The 22,500-nt window shown below is 39.1% G+C and overlaps 2 protein-coding genes across 2 annotated transcripts in view; one reads left to right on the forward strand and one right to left on the reverse strand.

Annotated features, from left to right (window-relative positions):
- Nucleotides 1–22,500, reverse strand: part of LOC106871211 (uncharacterized) — a 166,859-nt gene that overhangs the window by 142,977 nt on the left and 1,382 nt on the right. The window lies entirely within an intron of this gene.
- The window catches only part of LOC106871212 (solute carrier family 25 member 35), a 28,749-nt gene continuing 7,958 nt past the window's right edge, over nt 1,710–22,500 (forward strand). The window contains exon 1 of the mRNA XM_014917560.3: nt 1,710–3,120. Within this exon, the coding sequence (XP_014773046.1) occupies nt 2,710–3,120 (411 nt within the window). The 5' untranslated portion in view covers nt 1,710–2,709. The remainder of the gene's footprint in view (nt 3,121–22,500) is intronic.

Consider the following 22,500-nt stretch of genomic DNA (forward strand, 5'->3'; position numbering starts at 1 on the left):
GTGTGTGTGTGTGTGTGTGTGTGTGTTTCCATCTTAGTTACATTTTTCGGCGCTTTCTTCCGTTATTGGACTTATAAAAAATGGTTATTTATCTATATATTGTAATTCTTTATTATTACTTTCTGTATTTTTTATATGTGTATTGTGTATTATTTAAGTTTGATTAGAGAATATTATAAAACTGAAAGGATTTTGTCTTTAATTATTTCGACTGTCCACCTGCGACTGTGATTAAATTGAATAGGAACACTACGCGATGAATATCTAACACCAAACAATCTTAATCTCTATATCTAAGCTGCATTAAACTTTGGCAAGCTTACCTTTACCTATTCTGAATTACTTGAAAGGTGATGTTCTCTTTCCTCTCTTCTATTTGTTAATACGTTGGTTTACCTACCAACGCGCTGTTTCACTTTAAGGATGCTTATTTACCCATCCATGATGATATTTCGACTCTTGTCCGTTGTTTCAAATACGTTTTAGAATTGTCGTTCTAGCCTTTTTTAAACAATCACATATGATTCGTTCCAAAGAATCAACCTTTAAATAAGAATCAACCTCCACAATAACCAGCCTTCAATTTGATTTTCTGTTCCTAGGTTAATCGGAAACGTAGATTGCCGTGCTACGCATAAACCTTCCTTTCTACTAGAGGCACAAGGCCTGAAATTTGGTGGGAGGGGGGGGGCAGTCGATTAGATCAACCCCAGTAATTGCTATATATATATATATATATATATATATATATATATATATATATGTACATGCATATATGAGGGTACAGGGCATCACCAACGGTTCAAACAACATGAAATACGTAAACAAACGGGTTATATACATAAACAACGAGAAAAAATGGAGAACAAGACAAGTAAACAGAGAGAAAGAACCCTTCATCAGTTGTCGGCTGTCTATCTACTCCTCATTTCGAGCATTAAGGGTTAATATGTAACTGTAAATACTTGCAGCGTTGCAACTGCTACGATAATCAGTAACTGGTAATTGAACGGTAAATGTCTAAAATAAGATGATCTGATGTGTAAAATAAAATGTGTTATCACATTAGAATTAAAAGTGAAAGAATAAAAGTAAAACAATATTATATCACATTACAATATAGATGTTATTGTTTCACTTTTGACACGTAATACAGAACCAGTCTAAGAGATTGCACCGGGCCCGCATTAGGCAAGAAGTCGAAAAAAACTTCTTTTGGCCCATGACACTAAGTAATGCATGTGTAAAATTTGAATGAAATCGGTTGGGTAGGTCTCGAGTTTTAGTGATTCACACACAGCCTGACAGATAGACAGACTGACAGACACACCTATCCTCAGTTCTATATATATATATATATATATATATATATATATATATATATATATATATATATATATATATATATATATATATACATATTATGTACGCACACACACTCACATTTGTATATATATATATATGTACACAGATATGGGTACACGCTCACCTGTTATATATAGGAGAGAGAGAGAGAGAGAGAGAGGTAGAGTGTTATAAGCAATAATATAGGGAGAGTAAACTCCGTTCTTCATAAAAAAAAAAACAGCTGAAGATTAAAAATAATTTGCATTAACCATGCTAGGGTTATAATATCATAATTAGTTTCAGCTGGCGTTGATTTTCACCCCACACCCTTTTTTCTTGTTGTTTTAAAGTGTTCTAAGTCGGTGGACTGAAATACCTCTGACTTCGGAAGCGTGGGTTCGATTCGCGTCCCCTTTGCTTAGGTAAATTTTATTTAGTAGTAAGCTAACCCAGTTTAAAACCATACCAAGTTTGCTTGGGTATCTGAAACGGAGTCTTGTGTGCCATGCGGGGCTTTTCGGATTGAGGCTACCGTCTTGTTTTTCTCCCTCCAATCATAGAAATCCTGTACAGGTCATAAGTACTGTCACAATTCGCAAGTAAAAAGATAAACTTCTCCACGAAACAAAAATCTCCTGAGCCGCTAAATATCGTATTTCATTTGTCCCGCTACGTTTCCTGGGTGTTAGCCGATCGGATAAAATTTTTTAATTTTTTATTTTTATTAATACTTATGTTTTTCAAAACAGTAAATGTCTCAGTCTCGCCTGTTCTACATTTGATTTAGTGGTTTAGTTATATAACAAGATTAACTTGCTTATGACGGAGCACATCAAAAAACACATTTGAAAATTTATTTCTAGTCACACAACTTCGCTTCAACTCATTAAGTTGTTTAGAACAAAATAAAACGTTGATACGTAGCTTGAAACCCTTACATAATTAAACGATAAATCATAATGGTTATATAAAAAGAACTTCCATGTTATTTATTCATTTTCCTTCGACAGTCTTAATTTCATGAATGATTGTTGTTGAAAGAAATAAAGACCGAAACTAGAAATAAGTTTGAGGTGATAGTTATTAAATGTTTGCTTACTACTACAACTACTACTACTACTATTACTACTACTACTACTACTATCAGTAATACCAAGTGTCCCACCTATCGCCGCGCTGCCACCACGACGACCACCATCACCACTTGCTACTACTACTACTGCTGCTGCTGCTGCTACTACTACTACTACTGCTACTACGTTTTGGTGTTGTCACAGTAGTATTTTTTTTCCTTTTTTTTTCCTTCCTCCCTTTTTTATTTCAGTGTGTTTATCCTTTCTGTAGGGGCCACATGTTGACAGAATGGAGAGTAAAAGACAACGGCCACGATCGAACAAGATCGAATTCATCCTCGGAGGTTTATCCTCGTCAGGTGCAGGGATTTTTACTAATCCCCTCGAGGTAGTCAAAACCCGCATGCAACTGCAAGGGGAACTAAAAGCGAAGGGCCTGTACACTGTTCATTATCGTCACGTGTTTCACGCTTTTTTCACCATTGCTAGAAACGACGGTATTCTTGCATTGCAAAACGGTTTAGTCCCTGCACTCTGGTACCAGTTTTTCATGAACGGTGTGAGACTGGGATCCTTTCAGATTTTCGACAATATGGGTTTTACTAGAGGCAAGGATGGCAGGGTTAGTTTCCCTCAAAGTGTTGTAGCCGGTGCCCTAGCTGGCTGTATTGGAGCCGCTGTTGGTAGTCCCTTCTACATGGTGAGTATTGTATTTTATTAACTTCGTCGTTGTTCTGATGTTTTTGATATTATTTTTTCATATTTCGGAGGGTTTTGATTCATACAACGCCTACAAAATAATGCAGTAGTAATTAAATATTTGAGATTCTTTTACTGATCCCCCAATTACTAGTTTGCGATCATACTGGGGTACCATCTTCAAGGGTTTAGTCCGGTCATATCAACTCCATTTAAGTTATTTTTCATCGATCGCTAATTTACAGAGCATAACTGCAGTTTAAGGCCCCATCTTGTAAACTTTTTTTTTTTCATAACACTGAAAAAGTTTCTGCTTTTCTTTAAATGATATTCATTTTCGATGGTGTAGATTATGATTATTTTGGTGGACATTGGAATTAGACACTGAGGGAAAATGGCTGTAACTTTTTTTATTTTTTAATTTTGGCGATTTTCGTTTTCGATAATGTGTTCTATATGTCACGGTCATGCGATTCCCCCTAAAAAACATTTTGGACCCCCCCTTCCCTACACCCCCACCCCACACTTGATATGCTAGAAATAACAGCTAAACGCGGACAATCCAAATCTTGCATTGGTCCAGATGGACTATATGTAATCTGAACCTTTCCCCCCCTTATTTTTTTTTTTTTTTTTATGGAATCCCATAATAGTAAGGCGGTGAGCTGGCAGAAACGTTAGCACGCCGGGCGAAATGCTTAGCGTCTTGTCTTTACGTTTTGAGTTCAAGTTCCGGCGAGGTCGACTTTGCCTTTCATCCTTTCGGGGTCGATAAATTAAGTACCAGTTGCGTACTGGGGTCGATCTAATCGACTGGCTCCCTGCCCCCCCCAAAATTTCGGGCCTTGTGCCTAGAGTAGAAAATAATAATAGTAATAATAATAAAATCTAAAATCAATTCAGTATCCATAAAACGTTTTACATATTTGTTCACATTTCAGTCAATATGAGGCACAACTGATGACAGTTGTGACAAACTACTTTAATTAGAGATTTCATCCATTAAAGCAGTTACATGGATTCTTTTTGTCATTTGCTTTTTAATTTGATACAAAAAAAAAAAAACCCCAATATTAATTGACAGAATTAAATCATTCTAACTAGTTGATGACAGCCCTTTAAAAACAGCAGAGGCACATCGTTTAATGGTTAAGGGTGTTGCACTTGTGATCGTAAAGATTGTGGTTTCAATTTCCGGACTGAGTGATGTGTTATGTTCTTTTCACATAGCTCCAGTTCACTCAGCTTGTAAAAGTGAGTAATCCTGTTTTGGGCTGGCATCTCATCCAGGAGGAAGATATACACCACAGAAACCAGAAAACTGGTCCTATGAGTCTATATAATTTGGAAAGGAGATTTAAAAACAGCAGCAGTTTTTATATGATTTTTGCAATTTTTCATTGAAGCTATTGATACGGGGGGGGGGGGCTAACTCAATATATTTACTTCTGTTTTCTCTTTCATTATGATCACATAACTGAATTCTTACATTCTCAAAAACATGTTATACTAATACTGCTGTATTTGATGGCATAAAAGGCACACAAATATTGCCAGTACCGTGTGACTGTCCCTCGTGCCGGTGGCTCGTAAAAGCACCCACTACACTCTCGGAGTGGTTGGCGTTAGGAAGGGCATCCAGCTGTAGAAACTCTGCCAGATCAGATTGGAGCCTGGCGCAGCCTTCTGGCTTGCCAGTGCTCAGTCAAATCGTCCAACCCATGCTAGCATGGAAAGTGGACGTTATACGATGATGATGATGATGATCCCATCTTCAGCTGTGCATTTTCAAGAAAAATGTTTTTACTACATTAACACATTAGCCGCCACATGTACCACATGTTTATTGCAAACTTCACACAACCGTCCGATGCACCACTGGGGGTACATTTTTCATAATTTGAGAAACTATTTTATTCTTATCTTTGACATGGTTTCGAGGATATTTAACCCTTTTTATAATTTAAACCGGCCATATCTGGCCCCAAATGTTTTATTTGTTTTATGCTCAGACTAGCTGTATTTGGCCTCTCATACATACTCTACAATGTCATTCAAAACCATAAACATTCACATCAAATCTCAAAGCTACAACTTAATGTATGATTTAATTAAAAATCATCATCATCATTTAATGTTCGGAGCTGGCTGAGCAGGAGCCTGCATCATGCTTCTCTGTTGGTTTTGGCATGATCATTACGCTGGATTCCCTTCCTAACACCAACCACTCTGTAAGTTAGTGTATTACTATTCCGATATGAAGAGGTACAATGGTATCTGATGACTAGCAACTATTGTGGCTACTAGCATAAAACAGCAACTGCAGTACAACGGCAGTCACATATCACACCAGTGGGAGGAACCCACTTTACAACAGCCATCTAGGAAAGGCATCAAGCTGTAAAAATCCTGTCAAAACAGACACAGAAGTCTGGTGCAGGCTTCTGCCTGGCCGACTCCTATCAAACTCTTGACCCACACCCATGCCAACACAGAAGGTGGACGTTAGATGATGATGATGATCATATTAAGTTATAACATTTCTGATGATGACAGATTGTCAAAACTTGAAACTTTTAATCACTGTCAATAAAGTTACCAGTAACATTTGACTCTACGCATATATTGAGTTCTTCCTTCAGTTAATATTCACGTATCAGTTTACTGAAATTTTGCTTGGAGGAAAGTCTTGAATTTCTAAATGTTGTTGAAATTTCACTTGCCGTAAAGGAGTTCCTTGACCCCCTGATGTAGAAGTTTCTTTGTTGGTTCACAATTAATGGTGAAGGAATGTAGCTTAGTGGTTGAGGTATTTTGCTCATGGTCGTGATCTCATGTGTTTGATTCCCAGTGATGCATTGTGCCTTAAGCAAGATACTTTATTTCATGTTCTCCTGTTCACTCATCATCATCATCATCGTTTAACGTCCGCTTTCCATGCTAGCATGGGTTGGACGATTTGACTGAGGACTGGTGAAACCGGATGGCAACACCAGGCTCCAATCTGATTTGGCAGAGTTTCTACAGCTGGATGCCCTTCTTAACGCCAACCACTCTGAGATTGTAGTGGGTGCTTTTACGTGTCACCGGCACGAAGGCCAGTCAGGCAGTACTGGCAACAGCCACACTCAAATGGTGTATTTTATATGCCACTGGCAAAAAATGAGTTGTACTTGTAATTCAAAGGACCAGCCTTGTCTTATTTTGTGTCTGCTGAATCTCCCTACGAACTATGTTAAGGGTACTACGTGTCTGTGACGTACTCAGCCACTTGCACTTTAATTTCACGAACTGGCTGTTCTGTTAATCGAATCAACTGGAACCGTTGTCTCCATAACTGACGGAGAGCCAGGCATGGTTAGATAATACGTCAAGATATCTTCATTCCACACACCGTTAGTATTTGTATCACCTTTCTTTCTCCTTTTCATTCTGTTTGGCATGTAAAAAAAAAAGAAAAAAACAAAACTTCAAATACTGCCACCACCACCACCACCATCACCACTACCATCATCATAATCATCATATGCTGACGTCTACCGTGTAAAAATGAAATGAAAGTACAAAACAGCAATATAGTATCATATTACACACAATTAATGAAGGTCAAAATTTGCAAATGCTATAAAGTAATATAGACTTTTAAGAAACTTAGGCATCTTTAACATTTCCTGTCTCTCCACAGTAAATCAAGTTTTGTTGGCATGACTTACTTCTTTTCTGCATGCTGGCATGTGTTAGATGGTTCAACGATGAATATGTAGAACAGGTTATGTAAATTATTTAGCTCATGGCATGCAGTATATTTCTATTTCTGTGATGAGGATACACTGTTTCCATGGGGTGCAAATAAATTAGCCTTTTTAATATAGGTACAAGGCTTGGATTTTGTGGGGAGGGGCACAGTTGATCACATTGACCTCAGTGCACAACTGGTACTTAGTTTATCGACCCTGAAAGGATGAAAGGCATAGTCAACCCTGGCGGAATTTGAACTCAAAATGTAGCGGCAGGTGAAATACTGCTAAGCGTTTTGCCTGGCATGCTAACGTTTCTGCCAGCTTGCTACCATTGCCCTAGAGATAATAATAGTCCTTTCTACTTTAGGCACAAGGCCGGAAATTTGGAGAGGGGGGACAGTCAATTACATCAATCCCAGTACTCAACTGGTACTTAATTAATTGACCCTGAAAGGATGAAAGGCAAAGTTGACCCTGGCGGAATTTGAACTCAGAACGTAGCGGCAGACGAAATACTGCTAAGCATTTTTTGTCCAGCATGCTAACGATTCTACCAGCTTGCCGCCTTTGTCCTAGAGATAATAATAAAAATAATAACTTGTACTCTGTTGTTATAACAAGGGTTCCAATGGATCTGATTGATGGAACATCCTGCTTGTGAAATTAACTTGCATGAGGTTGAGCACTCTATAGACAGTCATATTCTTAACCCTTTCATTACATGACCCCCCCCCCCCCGGCATGGGTGTGCCAGTTTCGTGACACTAGCATCTGCCACAACTATGACCTCACTTGGGTTGATGGGTCTTCTCAAGCACAGCTTATTGCCAAAGGTCTCAATCATTTGTCATTGTGTCTGTAAGGCCCAGCACTCAAAAGGTGCTTTATATATATAAATAATATATAAATATATGTATGTTCTTGGAGATATAGGTAGAATAACTGATGCAAGATCAGAGATGATGAAAGAAAGAAAAGAGGGAGGAAAGTATAGAGAAAGAAGAAGAAAATAAAAATAAAAGTCATGCTTATGTATTTGTTTTGCTAGATTCCTGATGTGATATCATGTGCTGGAACAGATATTGTTATACTTTTGGGGATGATCATTTGTTTTTCTTTTTGTGGACAGCTTTAGCATTGTTCCATTTTCTTCAATCTTTTGTCATGCATCCTGTGGGAGGGAGAGAGAGTCTCTGAAGAGGTCACTGGATGTGTGACAACAAAAGATTTAAGACAATGGACACGAAAATGAGAACAGTAATAAAGCTGAAGTGAAGGAGTATATATAGTACCTGTGCTTATTTAGCGGGGAGGGGGGCAGAAGGAAGATGACCATCAGGGTGGGGGTGGGTGGGGAGCAGGGAGGAATATAAAAATAAAAATGCTTGAGGGTCATTAAAGATTTTTTCTGGATGAAAAATTTAGTCATCATGAGGGCTTGGAGAAGGAAGGGACAGTATGTGTGTGTGCTGATAAAGAGAGAAGGAGAAGAGTCATAAAAGGTGTTGATGGATAGTGTACAGATAAAGCAAGTGGCTATATACCAAATATAGACTTAAAAGTTCTGATGTATGCACACACACACACACACACACACACACACACACACACACACACACACACACATGCATAAGAGAGAGATACAAGGTCCAAGTACAAAGTGAATATGAGACAGAATAGGAAGTGCCCAGAGTGAAAACTCTGTGACAGATGATTCAAAATAGTGAATGAGCTGGATGCAAAGGATACCAGTTCTGTGTTGGGGGAAAAGTGGAGAAAATAGATAAGTTGTGGGGGAAGGCTTAACAGAGCTTCATATGCTGAGATGGGCAGGTCTTCTCAAGCACAATGTAACACCATTCACCTTGGTCCCTCTGTGTCATCTCCTCCCAGAGGCTCAACATCTTGAGGTCAGTCTTCACCACTTTGTCCCACCTCTTCCTAGGTTTACCTCTTCCACATGTTCCTTTCATGTTTAGCAACCAGTGCTTCTTTATACAGCTTTCCTCATAGATCCACATGACATGACCATACCAGTGCAGTCTTCTCTCTTGCAGACCACATCTGATGCTTCTTATTGTCCAATTTTTCTCTAAGTCTGTACTTTGTCATATATGCACACTTTGTCATGACATTGCATATATTAAACAAGTTTCTGCATATCCTCTGCATTTACAACCCAAAATTCACAGCATTTCTGTTTGTACATAGACATCATACAATCTACCTTTCATTCTGAGAGAGGCCGTTTACTACCAAGGAAAGTAATAGCTCCCTAAACTGACTCCTTGTTGTTACTCTAGCTACTATATAGTTTAAGAACATCCTATTCTATTGCTAATTAGGTCATCTAGATAACGGATGCTACTTTTAGGGATCCTCCCAGACATTTGAGATAATCTAGTTCGCATGCACTCTTAGTATTTAGTGCAAATCCACATTTAGCACATATAAAAATCTGCTTTCACTATCATCTTGCCTGTGATTCCACTGTACATCTTGTGATCTGATAGTTTATACAGTATACACTCTATGGAATTCTCCCATGCTCCTTTTCTAGATATTGAAGAAGGACATTTTCCTGATGGTATTGGGGTCCTGTTTGTTTCCTTACTAATACTTTAAACTTTGTTGAAGTAACTTTGAGGCCTCTTCATTCCAGCTTTTACTTCTCTGCCTAGACCTTCTCTAATCTTGCTACAGATTTAGCGAAGGGAACTGGTCGATTACATCGACCCCAGTGTTCAACCCATTTGTATTTCATCGATCTCGGAAGGATGAAAGAGAAAGACCACCTCGGCAGAATTTGAATTCAGAACATAATGACGGACGAAATTCCGCTGAGCGTTTTATCCGGCGTGCTAATGATTCTGCCAGCTCGCTGCCTTATCTTCAAGGCTTTAAATAATAGCATGTAAATATTGGCTAAAAAAACCCTCGGAATAGAAAAAGTCGAAGGGTGCTTGTCTCTCAATAGAAGATGTGGGTTTGCGTCCCACAGGTAACCTCCAACATTTTTTATCCAAAGTTTTTTTCACCAATATTTATATGATATAAAGTGGTGAGCTGGTAGAATAGTTAGCACGCAAGTACCAGTTAAACACTAGGGTCAATGTAATCGATTTTTCCCTCACCTAAAATTGCTGGCCTAGTGCCAAAATTTGAAATCAATATTTACACGCTATCATTTATAGCTTTATCTGTTTCAAGTTCCACCGTTAAAAACATACTATTTCACGTCTCCCGTAGTTTCTAAACTCTTATGACGTAAAAAAGAATATTTTATTTTCAATTGAAGAAAATTACAATGAGACCAAAGCTGTCTCATGTTTTCCTCTCTCTCTCTCTCTCTCTCGCTCTCTCTTTTTGCCATAGCAACAGTTGGTCACAAAGTATTGTTTACTTAAAACAGTGTATTTTTATTTATCTTTGTCTCGTGTGGGCGATAAAGTAATGGTGTCTAAAATTCTATTTGATAGGAATTATGTCTACGCTATCAGTGGTAAAATCAGGTGTTAATAAATTCTTATTTTTCTTTTAATTTTTCGTTTTATGTCACAGAAAAAATGTTTGTTTTGCAGAATAGCTAATGTACGAAGAAAAAAAAAAAAAAAAGCAAACAGACGAAAAACAACGAAAATAAAATCCCTGCCCTAATGAAAGATAAGATGAAGGGGGAGACGGGGTATTAAGAATTTTAAAGGATGCAAATTGCTAGTGTTTCAGAATGTCTGGAATACAATGATATAATGATAAAGAAAGTGGTCACTGTTGTAGGTCATACGTTTAGAAAGACATTAAAAAGGTTTTCCTTATAAAAGGCTTTTTGTCATTGTTTCGAAGGGCAGGATACAAACACAATTGGAGTAAAGCCCCAAATGCCGACAAAAACCCAAAAATAAAACGGAGAAAATCTTGCTTAAGTGGGGCAGCTATTTCAAAAGTCTACCCCTCACCCATATTGTTTTATTCTTTTACCTGTTTCAGTCATTTGACTGCGGCCAAGCTAGAGCACCGCCACGAAGGGTTTTAGTCGAACAAATCGACTCCAGGACTTATTTTCTTAAATCTAGTACTAATTCTATCGGTCTCTTTTGCCGAACTGCTAAGTTACAGGGACGTAAACAACGCCTGTACCGTTTGTCAAGCGATGATGGCAGAGACAAACTGAGACACGCAGAGAAAAATACATACATACATACATACATATGCACTTTAATCACATTCAAGAATATAAGTACGTGTTTCAGCACAACACATGCAGAGTCAAAAAGAAACACTACCTTTCACCGGCACTGCGTGAACGACAGTACTGTCTCTCCCTAGCGTGAAGCTTCCTATCTCAGATACGTGAGCATGTTCACAACAGCCAAACACTGCATCGATGGAACTGTGAAGCGCCCAGTTCTATACAAGGATTTATGTATTTTTTTCATAAACTAGGGGATGGCTTCTGACATTAAGCTTAAGGATTATATAATGTACAAGTATAAAGAAAGAATTAAAGAAAAAAGGACTCATTATATTGAATGTTATCGATAATATTGAGTGGAAATAGGGGGTGCTGCAGTTACGTAGTGCCTATATACGAGTCGCCACTGCCTGAAAAATAATCTGTAGGAGAAAACTTCATTAAAAAAACACCCGTTTTCTGAAAGTTCTGAAGAAAGATAGTTGATGCGTGTGAATTATCCGAAACTCCTCTTACCACTCCTTCCCAAAATGTTTTTCACTAAAAATTCCAATATGATCGGAGTCTACTCCCCCTGAAACGTATTTGTAGAAAATTCCATTAATAAATTATCCATTTTTCAAAAAATTGTGAAGAAACACAATCGGGTGGCTTGTGGTGGAGCTCGTGCATGCGTGCGCACACACATCATGGTGTCGATCTGACTATCGGATGTTGTTACACATCGCTGATCACAGTGCACTTCGCATCGTTTTAGCTTTCGAATGACGCCACCTCGTTGCTAGTTAGGTGAGCAGTCCAATATTATCCCTGATCGGAAGGTCATTCCGTCACAGGGTCAGCCTATTTACAGCTGAGAAGACACGGACAACGTGAAATGAAGTGTTTTGCTCAAGAACACAACGCGCTGCCCCGTCCCGGAATTGAACCCATGAAAATCTAGCGATCGTGAGTACAATACCTTAACCAATAGGCCACGCGCTTTCCACTCACAGACACATACACACTTACGTATGTTCTTTATGTATGTATGTATCTGTCTGTCTGTATTTTGAAGTTATACTTGTCAGGCAATTGATTTGATCTGAGACTAAGTGTTGAAACTGAAACAATTACAGCGTGGAAGACACATATGTACCATCCAAAAACACACACAAAAACTGTTAGTTTGACTTAAATATTTATTAGTTAGCATCGACATTTTTGTCGCACCAATTTCACTGAACTTTGTTCTTGTCCAGGTCGCAGTTCATACGACGAAAATGTTGATACCGAATAATAAATGTTTAAGTGAATCTAACAGACTGTGTATTTCTGAACAGCAAGTTCATGTCTCCCACGCTATAATTGTTATCCGTAATACATGAATACAAACAGACAGGCATGCACACACACACACACACACACACACACACACATGCACACACGCACGCACGCGTAAGCGCGCATATATGCATATGTATGTGTGTGTGTGTGTATGCATACATATGTACGCATCTGTGTGGAGGCGCAATGGCCCAGAGGTTAGGGCAGCGAACTCGCGGTTTCGATTCCCAGACCGGGCGTTGTGAGTGTTTATTGAGCGAGAACACCTAAAGCTCCACGAGTCTCCGGCAGGGGGTGGTGGCGAACCCTGCTGTACTCTTCCACCAGAACTTTCTCTCACTCTTACTTCCTGTTTCTGTTGTGCCTGTAATTCAAAGGGTCAGCCTTGTCACACTGTGTCACGCTGAATATCCCCGAGAACTACGATAAGAGTACACGTGTCTGTGGAGTACTCAGCCGCTTGCACGTTAACTTCACGAGCAGGCTGTTCCGTTGATCGGATCAACTGGAACCCTCGACGTCGTAAGCGACGGAGTGCCAACACACACGTACGCATCTGTAAGGAATTAGAGATGATGTGAGGAGGTGATGACATCACAATAGTATTACGTCTTTTTGAGATAAACTAATTCGAATCCAGCTCTGGATCTTTTTGATTTTTTGCTTAATCTTCCTTTATAAAAAGGAAAAACGCTCCAGCAAAATTTCATCTCTGTATTCTGAAACCAGCATTTAACTTTTAAGTTATTTTACTAAATTCATTATATTCAAAGCTTGTTGAAAGCCAGATAGTATATTTCAACAGAAAGCTGAGACCCAAACAGCAAAAGTAATCTACATATTCTTCTGATTTGAATTGAACGTACAGACAGATATGGCTATGATTAGGGCTCCAAAGAAATCTCCATCGTTGGATTCAGTTTCTTTAGAGACGATGACGCCATCATCTTCGTCATCGTCAAAAGTCAGGGTCAGTTTAGGAGAGCGTGTGACTCGACGTTTCAGGAAGATTTTTCTGTTATGTTCTAAGAAAAGGAATTCTGTTGCTGTTGATCCAAACTACACGAATGCTGAATCAAATGGAATCGCTTCTGAACTTACGTCACACAAAGGAAATATAGTTCCAAGAAGATGTAGATGTGTCAGTTGCAGATTCAAACCTCACAAAAGGGTTAAATTCGCTCCGGAATTGGAGACAGTTTTGAACTTGGACGAAGGAGACAATGAATGTATAGCAAACAGATTGTGAGGAACCAAAACCTAAGGAGAAAGAACGGCGGAAGATGGAAACAGATGTTTGCAAAAGAAGACTGTCAAGTTATGCTCATGCGCTGGTAGTACTTGGAAACAGGAACCTATAAAGCTATTGGCCAGGCAGTTCTTGGTGAAGCAAGCTTATTGTGGAGCATACTCATGTTAGACAAAGCTTACGAACACTAATGCAGGTGGCTTCCAGTTGTCACAAAATGTCGACTGAAGCCAATCTACATCATAAGGTCAGTAATACCTTCTGGCTTTACCATTTCAAGTTTAGTGCTGCAACAGGCACCGAGAAACCGTATACAAGAAGCTAAAGAAGGAAGAAGAGATGCAGATGAAAAAAGCGGGGAAAAACACTCCATCGAAAAAAAAAAAAAAACGTTGATGGTAAAAAAATGGATAAATAAATTATTAGGGAAACCCTTGGACATTCCAAGTGTTTTTGCCATTGAAAATTGAAAACGATGTAGTTGTGTTTATGAGGATAGACTAGAGTGAATGGCAAGCAAGAGAAAGAGCGGGAGAGCAAAGGGGGAAACGAAAGAGGATAGAGGAAAAGAACAAAGAAATATGAAGGAATAAGCATTAACACTGCTTCCACCAGCAACGCCAGGGAAAGTGTTTACTTCGGAAGTAAACCACTCAACTTGGAGAAAGCCTTTTTGACAATTTCTCGCCCTCTTATCTGGTGGCCACTATAGAACCTAGGTGTAGATGAATGGCTGGTGAGAGCCACTTTAGCCATGTACAGGAGTGCGTTCAGTAATTTGAAAGTTGGCAACATTTAGTGCTCTAGGGTTCAGTTATCGTTTTACCTTCTATTCATTATTGTCTTCCAAGACTACAACAGAAGTGTAAGATCAGGTTGCTGTTGGAAGTCTTACATTAATAACCCTTCAGCTGAATACAGTTACTGCTGTTTTTGTAAACAATAATTTTTGCCGGTGTCAAGATCGTTATTCCCTGTTAATTATATCGTTATTCCCTAGTAAGGGTTTTAGGGTTAGGGTTCGGGTTTTAGGGTTAGGGTTATGACTTACAGGGTTTTAGAGGTAGGTTATGGCAGAAATAATCATAACCCTAACTCTAAAACCCTAACGCTAAAACCAATACAAACGCACGAACGATGTTATAAATAAGAGTACCGCCGATAGTTGTTGACAAACAACGGCACTAATTTTATTCAAGGGAAAAGATCCCTTTACACCGCTAGAATATGTTGTTTATATTTCATAGCAGTAATTGTTTTCACCTCAATAGACGTCAGTGATTAGTTGAAATTACCGAAATACGACAATTTTTTACATGAAATAACTTCGAATACAAAATTTTTTATCTGTTCTATAACACAAAATATACAAGTATACGAAGTTTTAAAGTGTTTCGGTACCAAAAAACACTACATAAAACATAAATGAAAAGTGGTGCCCGTCAATTCAGAAGGATCCTGTGTCTGTGTCCCCCAACATCCCTTGAAAACCGATGCCGGTGTGTTTACGTCCCCGTAACTTAGCGGTTCGGCAAAAAGAGACCGATAAAATAAGTACTAGGCTTACAAAGAATAAGTCCTGGGGTCGATTTTCTCGACTAGAGGCGGTGCTCCAGCATGGCCACAGTTAAATAGCTGAAACAAGTAAGAGTTAAAAGAGTATATGAACACACACACACAAAATATCGGATCTTTCTGATTTGACGGGCAACACTTTTCATTTATGTTTTATGTAGTGTTTTTGGTACAATTTTTTGTTAAGAAGGCTAAGAGAAAAAGTTGTTTTATATGACACATTCTACCAGTATCCCAAGTTTGAAAGTGTTTCGTTAAGAAAACAAGTGGTGCCCGTCAAATCAGAAAGATCCAACATATCTTCTTAGACTGACTAATCGCAGAATATCAGAAACAAAATGTTTTTCGTTGGTAAACAAATAGTACAACAGCGAATTGGAAAAAAAAACAAAATAAAAAGAAATAATTGATACATAAAAGCAATACTGGAGTTGAAGTATGCCAACGCCTGTAATAAGTCATATTTATCTGTCCGCCTGCCTGCCTGTCTTTGTTTGTTTGCTTGTTTGTTTAGGTGTGTATAATTGTTTTATTCGCAATGTGAACATTTTAAGAATGACGCGAAAGAGAAAGATGCGTTTGTACTGAAGTAATTTCTCTCGTAAACAAACACCGGCAACCCGTTATTAAAGTACTTGAAATAAACAGGCTTCTTATGATGTAATAATATATTTTAAGATGTAAACAATTACATAAAGTGTGTGTGTGTGTGTGTGTGTGTGTATTACTTTTTGGTATTGTTTATCAATTCATTGAAAATAATGAAACATTAACTGAAGCGGTGTGGGTGAGGTGGGGGCTCTGTGCGTTTATTCTTTCATTCTTTTATACGTTCCAGCCCTAAGGGTGTGGCCATGCTGGAGAACCGCCATTTAGTGGAGGAAAATTTATTGAAAATATTAAAACGGTCAGAACATAAGTTCTGCCTTTAATAACTTATTCAACCATCAAAGATGTAATTTTAATTCTTAGTCACATCAATATTATGTACGTACGTACGCACACACACACACACACACACATACACACACACACACACGACAAGCTTCCTTTCAGTTTCCGTCTACTAAATCCTCTCGCAAGGCTTTGATTGTTCTGGGGCAATAGTAGAAAAAAACTTGCCCAAGGTACCACATAGAGAAACTGAACTTGGAACCATTCAGTTGGGAAACAAACTTCATATCACCATCCACTCGTCCCCTTGGCTACTTTGTGGGGAATTTCTACCTATTCCTTTCTACATATCGAACCATTTCCGTGATGTTAGCAGCTTCCTGTCTGTTTTCTTACTTACTAATGCTTTAATCGGATTAAAATGGATTAGACATGCATAAACATTTTGCACCATTCAATATTTACTGTGCTTGAATGAAATAGCGAAGGAACATCTGTCACCGTGTCTAATGTATATTGACAGATTTATATATTTGTTGACATACAATGTGTGTATTAGAGAGAGAGAGAGAGAGAGAGAAAAAGTGCGCACATGTGTGAGAGAGTGCGTGTGTGCGCGCACGCATACCTATGTATGTATGTATATATGTATGTATATATGTATGTATATGTATGTATATATATATATGTGTATGTATATATGTATGTATATGTATGTATATATATATATGTGTATGTATATATGTATGTATATGTATGTATATATATATATGTGTATGTATATATGTATGTATATGTATAAATGTATTTTTTTTTGTTTCAGTCTTTTTGACTGTGGCCATGCTGGAGCACCGCCTTTAGCCGAGCAAATCGACCCCGGGACTTATTCTTTGGATGCCTAGTACTTATTCTATCGTTCTCTTTTGCCGAACCGCTAAGTGACGGGGACGTAAACACACCAGCATCGGTTGTCAAGCAATGCTAGGGGGACAAACACAAACACATATATACGACGGGCTTCTTTCAGTTTCTGTCTACCAAATCCACTCACAAGGCTTTGGTCGTTCCGAGGCTATAGTAGAAGACACTTGCCCAAGGTGCCACGCAGTGGGACTGAACCCGGAACTGTGTGGTTGGTAAGCAAGCTACTTTCCACACAGCCACTCCTGTATGTATATATATAAATATGTATATATATGTATGTATGTATATGTATATATATATCTTTATTATAGAACTCACCTTATAAAGCTGACAATTGTTTCTTTTACATTAATATATGTATATTAATGTGTGTGTTTGTGTGTGTGTGTTTGTGTGTGTGTGCAGGCATAGGTATGTAGAGCCTAACTAAGGGTATTGTGAAAGGCCTGGTTGGAGGTCCAACCTTCCAAGTTCTTTTACAGGGCTTAGGAAAACCGAATGACTGTTGCAATGTTTGTGTGAATCTGAGAGGAGATTATATGTTGAATAAAATCATTATTAACTGATCCTCTTGTATTTTCCTTTACCCAAAGCAAGAAACTTGTCAGCATGCCCTTGTATATTGTGCTTAAAAGAACACGGCAGTGTATCAGTAGCTGACGGATAGTGTTCAACATTCATCATCATCATCATTTAACGTCCGCTTTCCATGCTAGCATGGGTTGGACGATTTCACTGAGGACTGGTGAAACCAGATGGCTACACCAGGCTCCAATCTGATTTGGCAGAGTTTCTACAGCTGGATGCCCTTCCTAACGCCAACCATTCCGAAAGTTCAGTGGGTGCTTTTACGTGCCACCGGCACGAAGGCCAGTCTGGCGGTACTGGCAACGGCCACGCTCAAAATGGTGTATTTTACATGCCACCCGCACACGAGCCAGTCCAGGGGCACTGGCAACGATCTCGCTCGAAAGTCCTTACACATGCCACGGGTACAAGTGCCAGAAAGGCGAAGCTGGGCACAGATGCCATCACGATTTCGCTTTCGATTGGCGACGGAATTGCCAAATCTGGATTTCTGTGTCTTTGTGAGTCATGTGTATGTGTGTGTGTGTGTGTGTGTCTGGCCCAAATATTCTACCTGTTTTATTTTCAAACTTTCCAGATCTGGTTTCTTACACCTACCCTTCGATGTCATTCTAAAAATAAACAGTCACATCATTGAAATCTCAAATCTATGAGATAAAGCACAGTTTATTCAAAGCAATATGAATAAATTTGAATAAATGTGAATTTAAATTTGACAGAATAATCTGGAAACTAAATAGTTAAACTGTTGACCTGACATGATTAGTACATTAGGTAATATGCTGACCGTATGCAAATTAGCTTTTCAAAACTGATGTAACGATCAAATGAGCACACTACATCATATGAAATATAGAAAATTCCAGCAAGTACACCACTATCAAAAGTGAATTAACACAATTTGTGTGTCTCAAGTCCACTTACCTGGTGCAGCTCCTATCAAACCATCCAACCCATGCCAGCATGGAAAATAAATATTAAATAAAGTACATTATTTACATTTGACAGATATTTGTTCTCATCTTGTTTGTTGTTAAAACAACATTTCGACTGATATACCCTCCAGCTTTTATCAGGTGTCTTGGGGAAATTTCGAACCTGGGTCCTCATTCCTAAGGTATTTTTCGATATTGTTGCTATTATTATTATTCAGATCACTGCCTGGAATTGAACTTGGCATCTTGGGGTTAGTAGCCTGCACTCTTAACCACTACACCATATGCCTGTTGAGGATGATAATGATATATAAATATATATATATAAACACACACACACACACACATATATCCGTATATACATACATACATACATACATACATATATCATCATCATCATCATCGTTTAACGTCCGCTTTCCATGCTAGCATGGGTTGGACGATTTGACTGAGGACTGGTGAAACCGGATGGCAACACCAGGCTCCAGTCTAATTTGGCAGAGTTTCTACAGCTGGATGCCCTTCCTAATGCCAACCACTCAGAGAGTGTAGTGGGTGCTTTTACGTGTCACCCGCACGAAAACGGCCACGCTCGAAATGGTGTCTTTTATGTGCCACCCGCACAAGCCAGTCCAGGGGCACTATATTCATTTATTCCTTTAATTTATTCATTTACTTGTTCAGTTGACTGTCGCCATGCTGGAGTACCACCTTCAGTCAAACAAATCAGCCCCAGGACTCATTCTTTGTAAGCCTAGTACTTATTCTATCGGTGTCTTTTGCTGAACTGCTAAGTTACAGAGATGTAAACACACCAACATCGGTTGTCAAGCAATGGTGGGGTGGGGGGACAAGCACAGACACACACACACACACACACACACACAAATATATACATATATATATATATATATATATATATATATATATATATATATACATGATATACGACAGGCTTCTTTGAGCTTCCATCTACCAATCCACTCACAAGGCTTTAATCGGTCTTAGGCTATAGTAGAAGACACTTGCTCATGGTGCCATGCACTGGAACTGAGCCAGGAACCATGAGATTGGGAAGCAAGTTTCTTACTACACAGCCACACTGCATCTACCACACGACAGTGTGTGTGTGTGTATGTGTGAGTGTGTGTGTGTGTGAGTGTGTGTGTGTGTGTTTGTGTGTGTGGTTATATTGATATAAAAGTATATAGTAAAGCTGTTTGTATAGTTAGATTTATAGAGGGTGGTGTGAGTGTGGGTGGGTGGGAGAGAAAAGGGAAGTCTGACATAGGAATGTGAACGAATGTGAAACTCACAAAGTCAAACTTCTACTGACACACATCACCACCAGTTTGTTGAGGCTTTCAGAGTTTCAAAGCATATATATTTATCTAAGCAGTTATGACAATCACTGCCATAACCTCTGACTCCACCACCACCACCACCACTACCACCACCACCACCACCACCACTACCACCACTGCCACTGTTGGCAATACCATTTTCCTTAAGCACTACCAGCAGCACTGTTACTAAGCATTTCCATTGTCTACATCCTTATTATCTCCTCCTCCTCTTCTTTCTCTTCTTCTTCCTCTCCTTTCTCTTCTTCCTCCTCCTCTCCTTTCTTCTCTTCTTCCACTTCCTCCTTTCTTTCCTCCCCTTCCTCAATTCTTCCTCCCTTCTCACCCCTTCCTCCCCTTCTCGCCTCTTCCTCCTCCCCTTCTAACTCCCTCCCACTCCCTTCCCTTTCTTCCTCCACCCCTCCTCTTCTCGACCCTTCTTCCTCCCCTTCCTGCTCCTTTTCTACCTCCACCCCTCCTCTTCTCGCCCCTTCTGTGTCCCCTTCTTCTTCTTGTTTTTCCCAGCCTCTTCCTCCCATCCCCTTCCCTCCCTCCTCATCTCCCCTTCTCTTCTTCCTTTCTTCTTCTTCTTCTTCTTCTTCTTCTCTACCTCCCCTCCCCTCTCATCCCCCCCATCCCCTCCTCAACATTATAACCAGCATCACTATCACTACCTCCAACAAAACAACCCCCCCACCATCACCACCACATCTGTCTATCTATCATCATCATCATCGTCATCATCACCATGACATAACTCTATCCATGTTGTGTGTTTGCAAAGACTTTGTTTTGATCTTGTCTGTCAAGTGCAACATCAACAGAAGAATCTGATGAAGATGCTGCACCTTACACATAATACACTGTAATAACATCAACAACAACTAGAGCATCATTTACAGCTATCCTTGACTATATTGTTCAACTGGTTGTTTTGGTGTGTTTTTGTGTTGTATTAAGCACACACATACACACACACACACACACATGCAAGCACATGCACACACGTACACACATGCAAGCAGACACACACACACACATGCAAGTACATACACACACATATGCAAGCATACACATGCAAGCACACACATACATGTCAAAGAATGAGTCCTGGGGTCGATTTGCTCGACTAAAGGCAGTGCTCCAGCATGGCCACAGTCAAATGACTGAAACAGGTAAAAAAAAGATATATATATATATATATATATATATACATATATGTATATACCTGCATACATGCGTATTTTCATGCGTAATCCACATGGACAAACGCATATGCATAAATGTATATAAATCATGTTGACTCAACACACCCTCATACATAATTCACATGCACAAACATACGCATTTATACACACACACACACACACACACATATATATATATATATATGTGCATATCTCTATCTGCACTTTTGTGCACACGCATGCATAGGCGACATATTAATAGTCTTCCTCTCACATTACATGACCTACCTGACTAAGTATAGTTCAAAACCAACCACAATTACACTCCTACCACCCCTCCCACACAATTCGTAATTCTCCTCTGAAGGTCAATGTAGATTTCATTAAATACATATTTGTGTTATCCTGCTTTCTGTTCATGTTAAATGACTCTGAAATATATATGTACAGATACATAAATAGATACATACCGTGCATACTAGTGTAGAAGTCAAATTTTTTTAGACCATTTTTTTAATGTCAAATTTATGGGGTCGTGACTATTACACAGATACTACTTTTGAGGGGCTGAAATTCAAGCTAGAGTCCGAAGTACCGTATGAGCAGCAGAAGCTAACTGATCCCGAAGAGAATAAAAGCAAAAAAAAAAAACACAATTGCAGTAATATTACCAATTCTATGCATCAAAACTCACGTCCTAGTAAGATCTAAAGGTCACATGGGAACCACTGATCTAGCGATTAATTGAATGATTTTAGGCTTACCAAAGTCAGATAGTGGCATTTGCCAGTGTTCGCCAACAAGTGTATGATGCATGCGTTTATTGTACTTGAAGATGTATGCAGGCTTACAGCATATCTTGTGCATACGTTTTAGTAATGGTGATGTAGCACCCATCAACAGATGTGTGGTGCTCGCTATTAAATGGTGTTTCACTATAAGCACTAGGTTAAGTACCTTCACTAGTGGTCACAGTGTTGTACTCATGAAATCTATGGAAACCTCATACCAATATCCCTCAAAAGACACACAGAAAAATCTATGGAAATTTGATACCAATATTCCTGAAGCTAAAGCAGAAACAGCTACAATTTGCTGGCCGCTGTCATCGAGCAGGGAAAGAGATTATCTCATCCCTGCTCCTATGACATCCCTCTGGAAGTATTTTCTCCAGGAAACTGACATTTCCGGATACTATATCTCTCGGGACTCAGGGCTGGATATTAGAGATCTGAACACAACAATGCAGGACCGTGTGGAAAGGGATTGTCAATGGAGTTCCGACCAACCATAGGTTGGTTGAAGGATAATGATGACTCATGATTGTAAGATCATGGTTTCAATTCCCAGCCCTGGTGGTACGTTATGTTTTTGGAGCAAAACACTTCCTTTCATGTTGCTTCAGTTCACTCAGCTGTAAACGAGTAG

This window comes from Octopus bimaculoides, chromosome 12 (assembly GCF_046866305.1).
Source record: "Octopus bimaculoides isolate indiv1 chromosome 12, ASM4686630v1, whole genome shotgun sequence".
NCBI classification, from domain to species: Eukaryota; Metazoa; Mollusca; class Cephalopoda; order Octopoda; family Octopodidae; genus Octopus; species Octopus bimaculoides.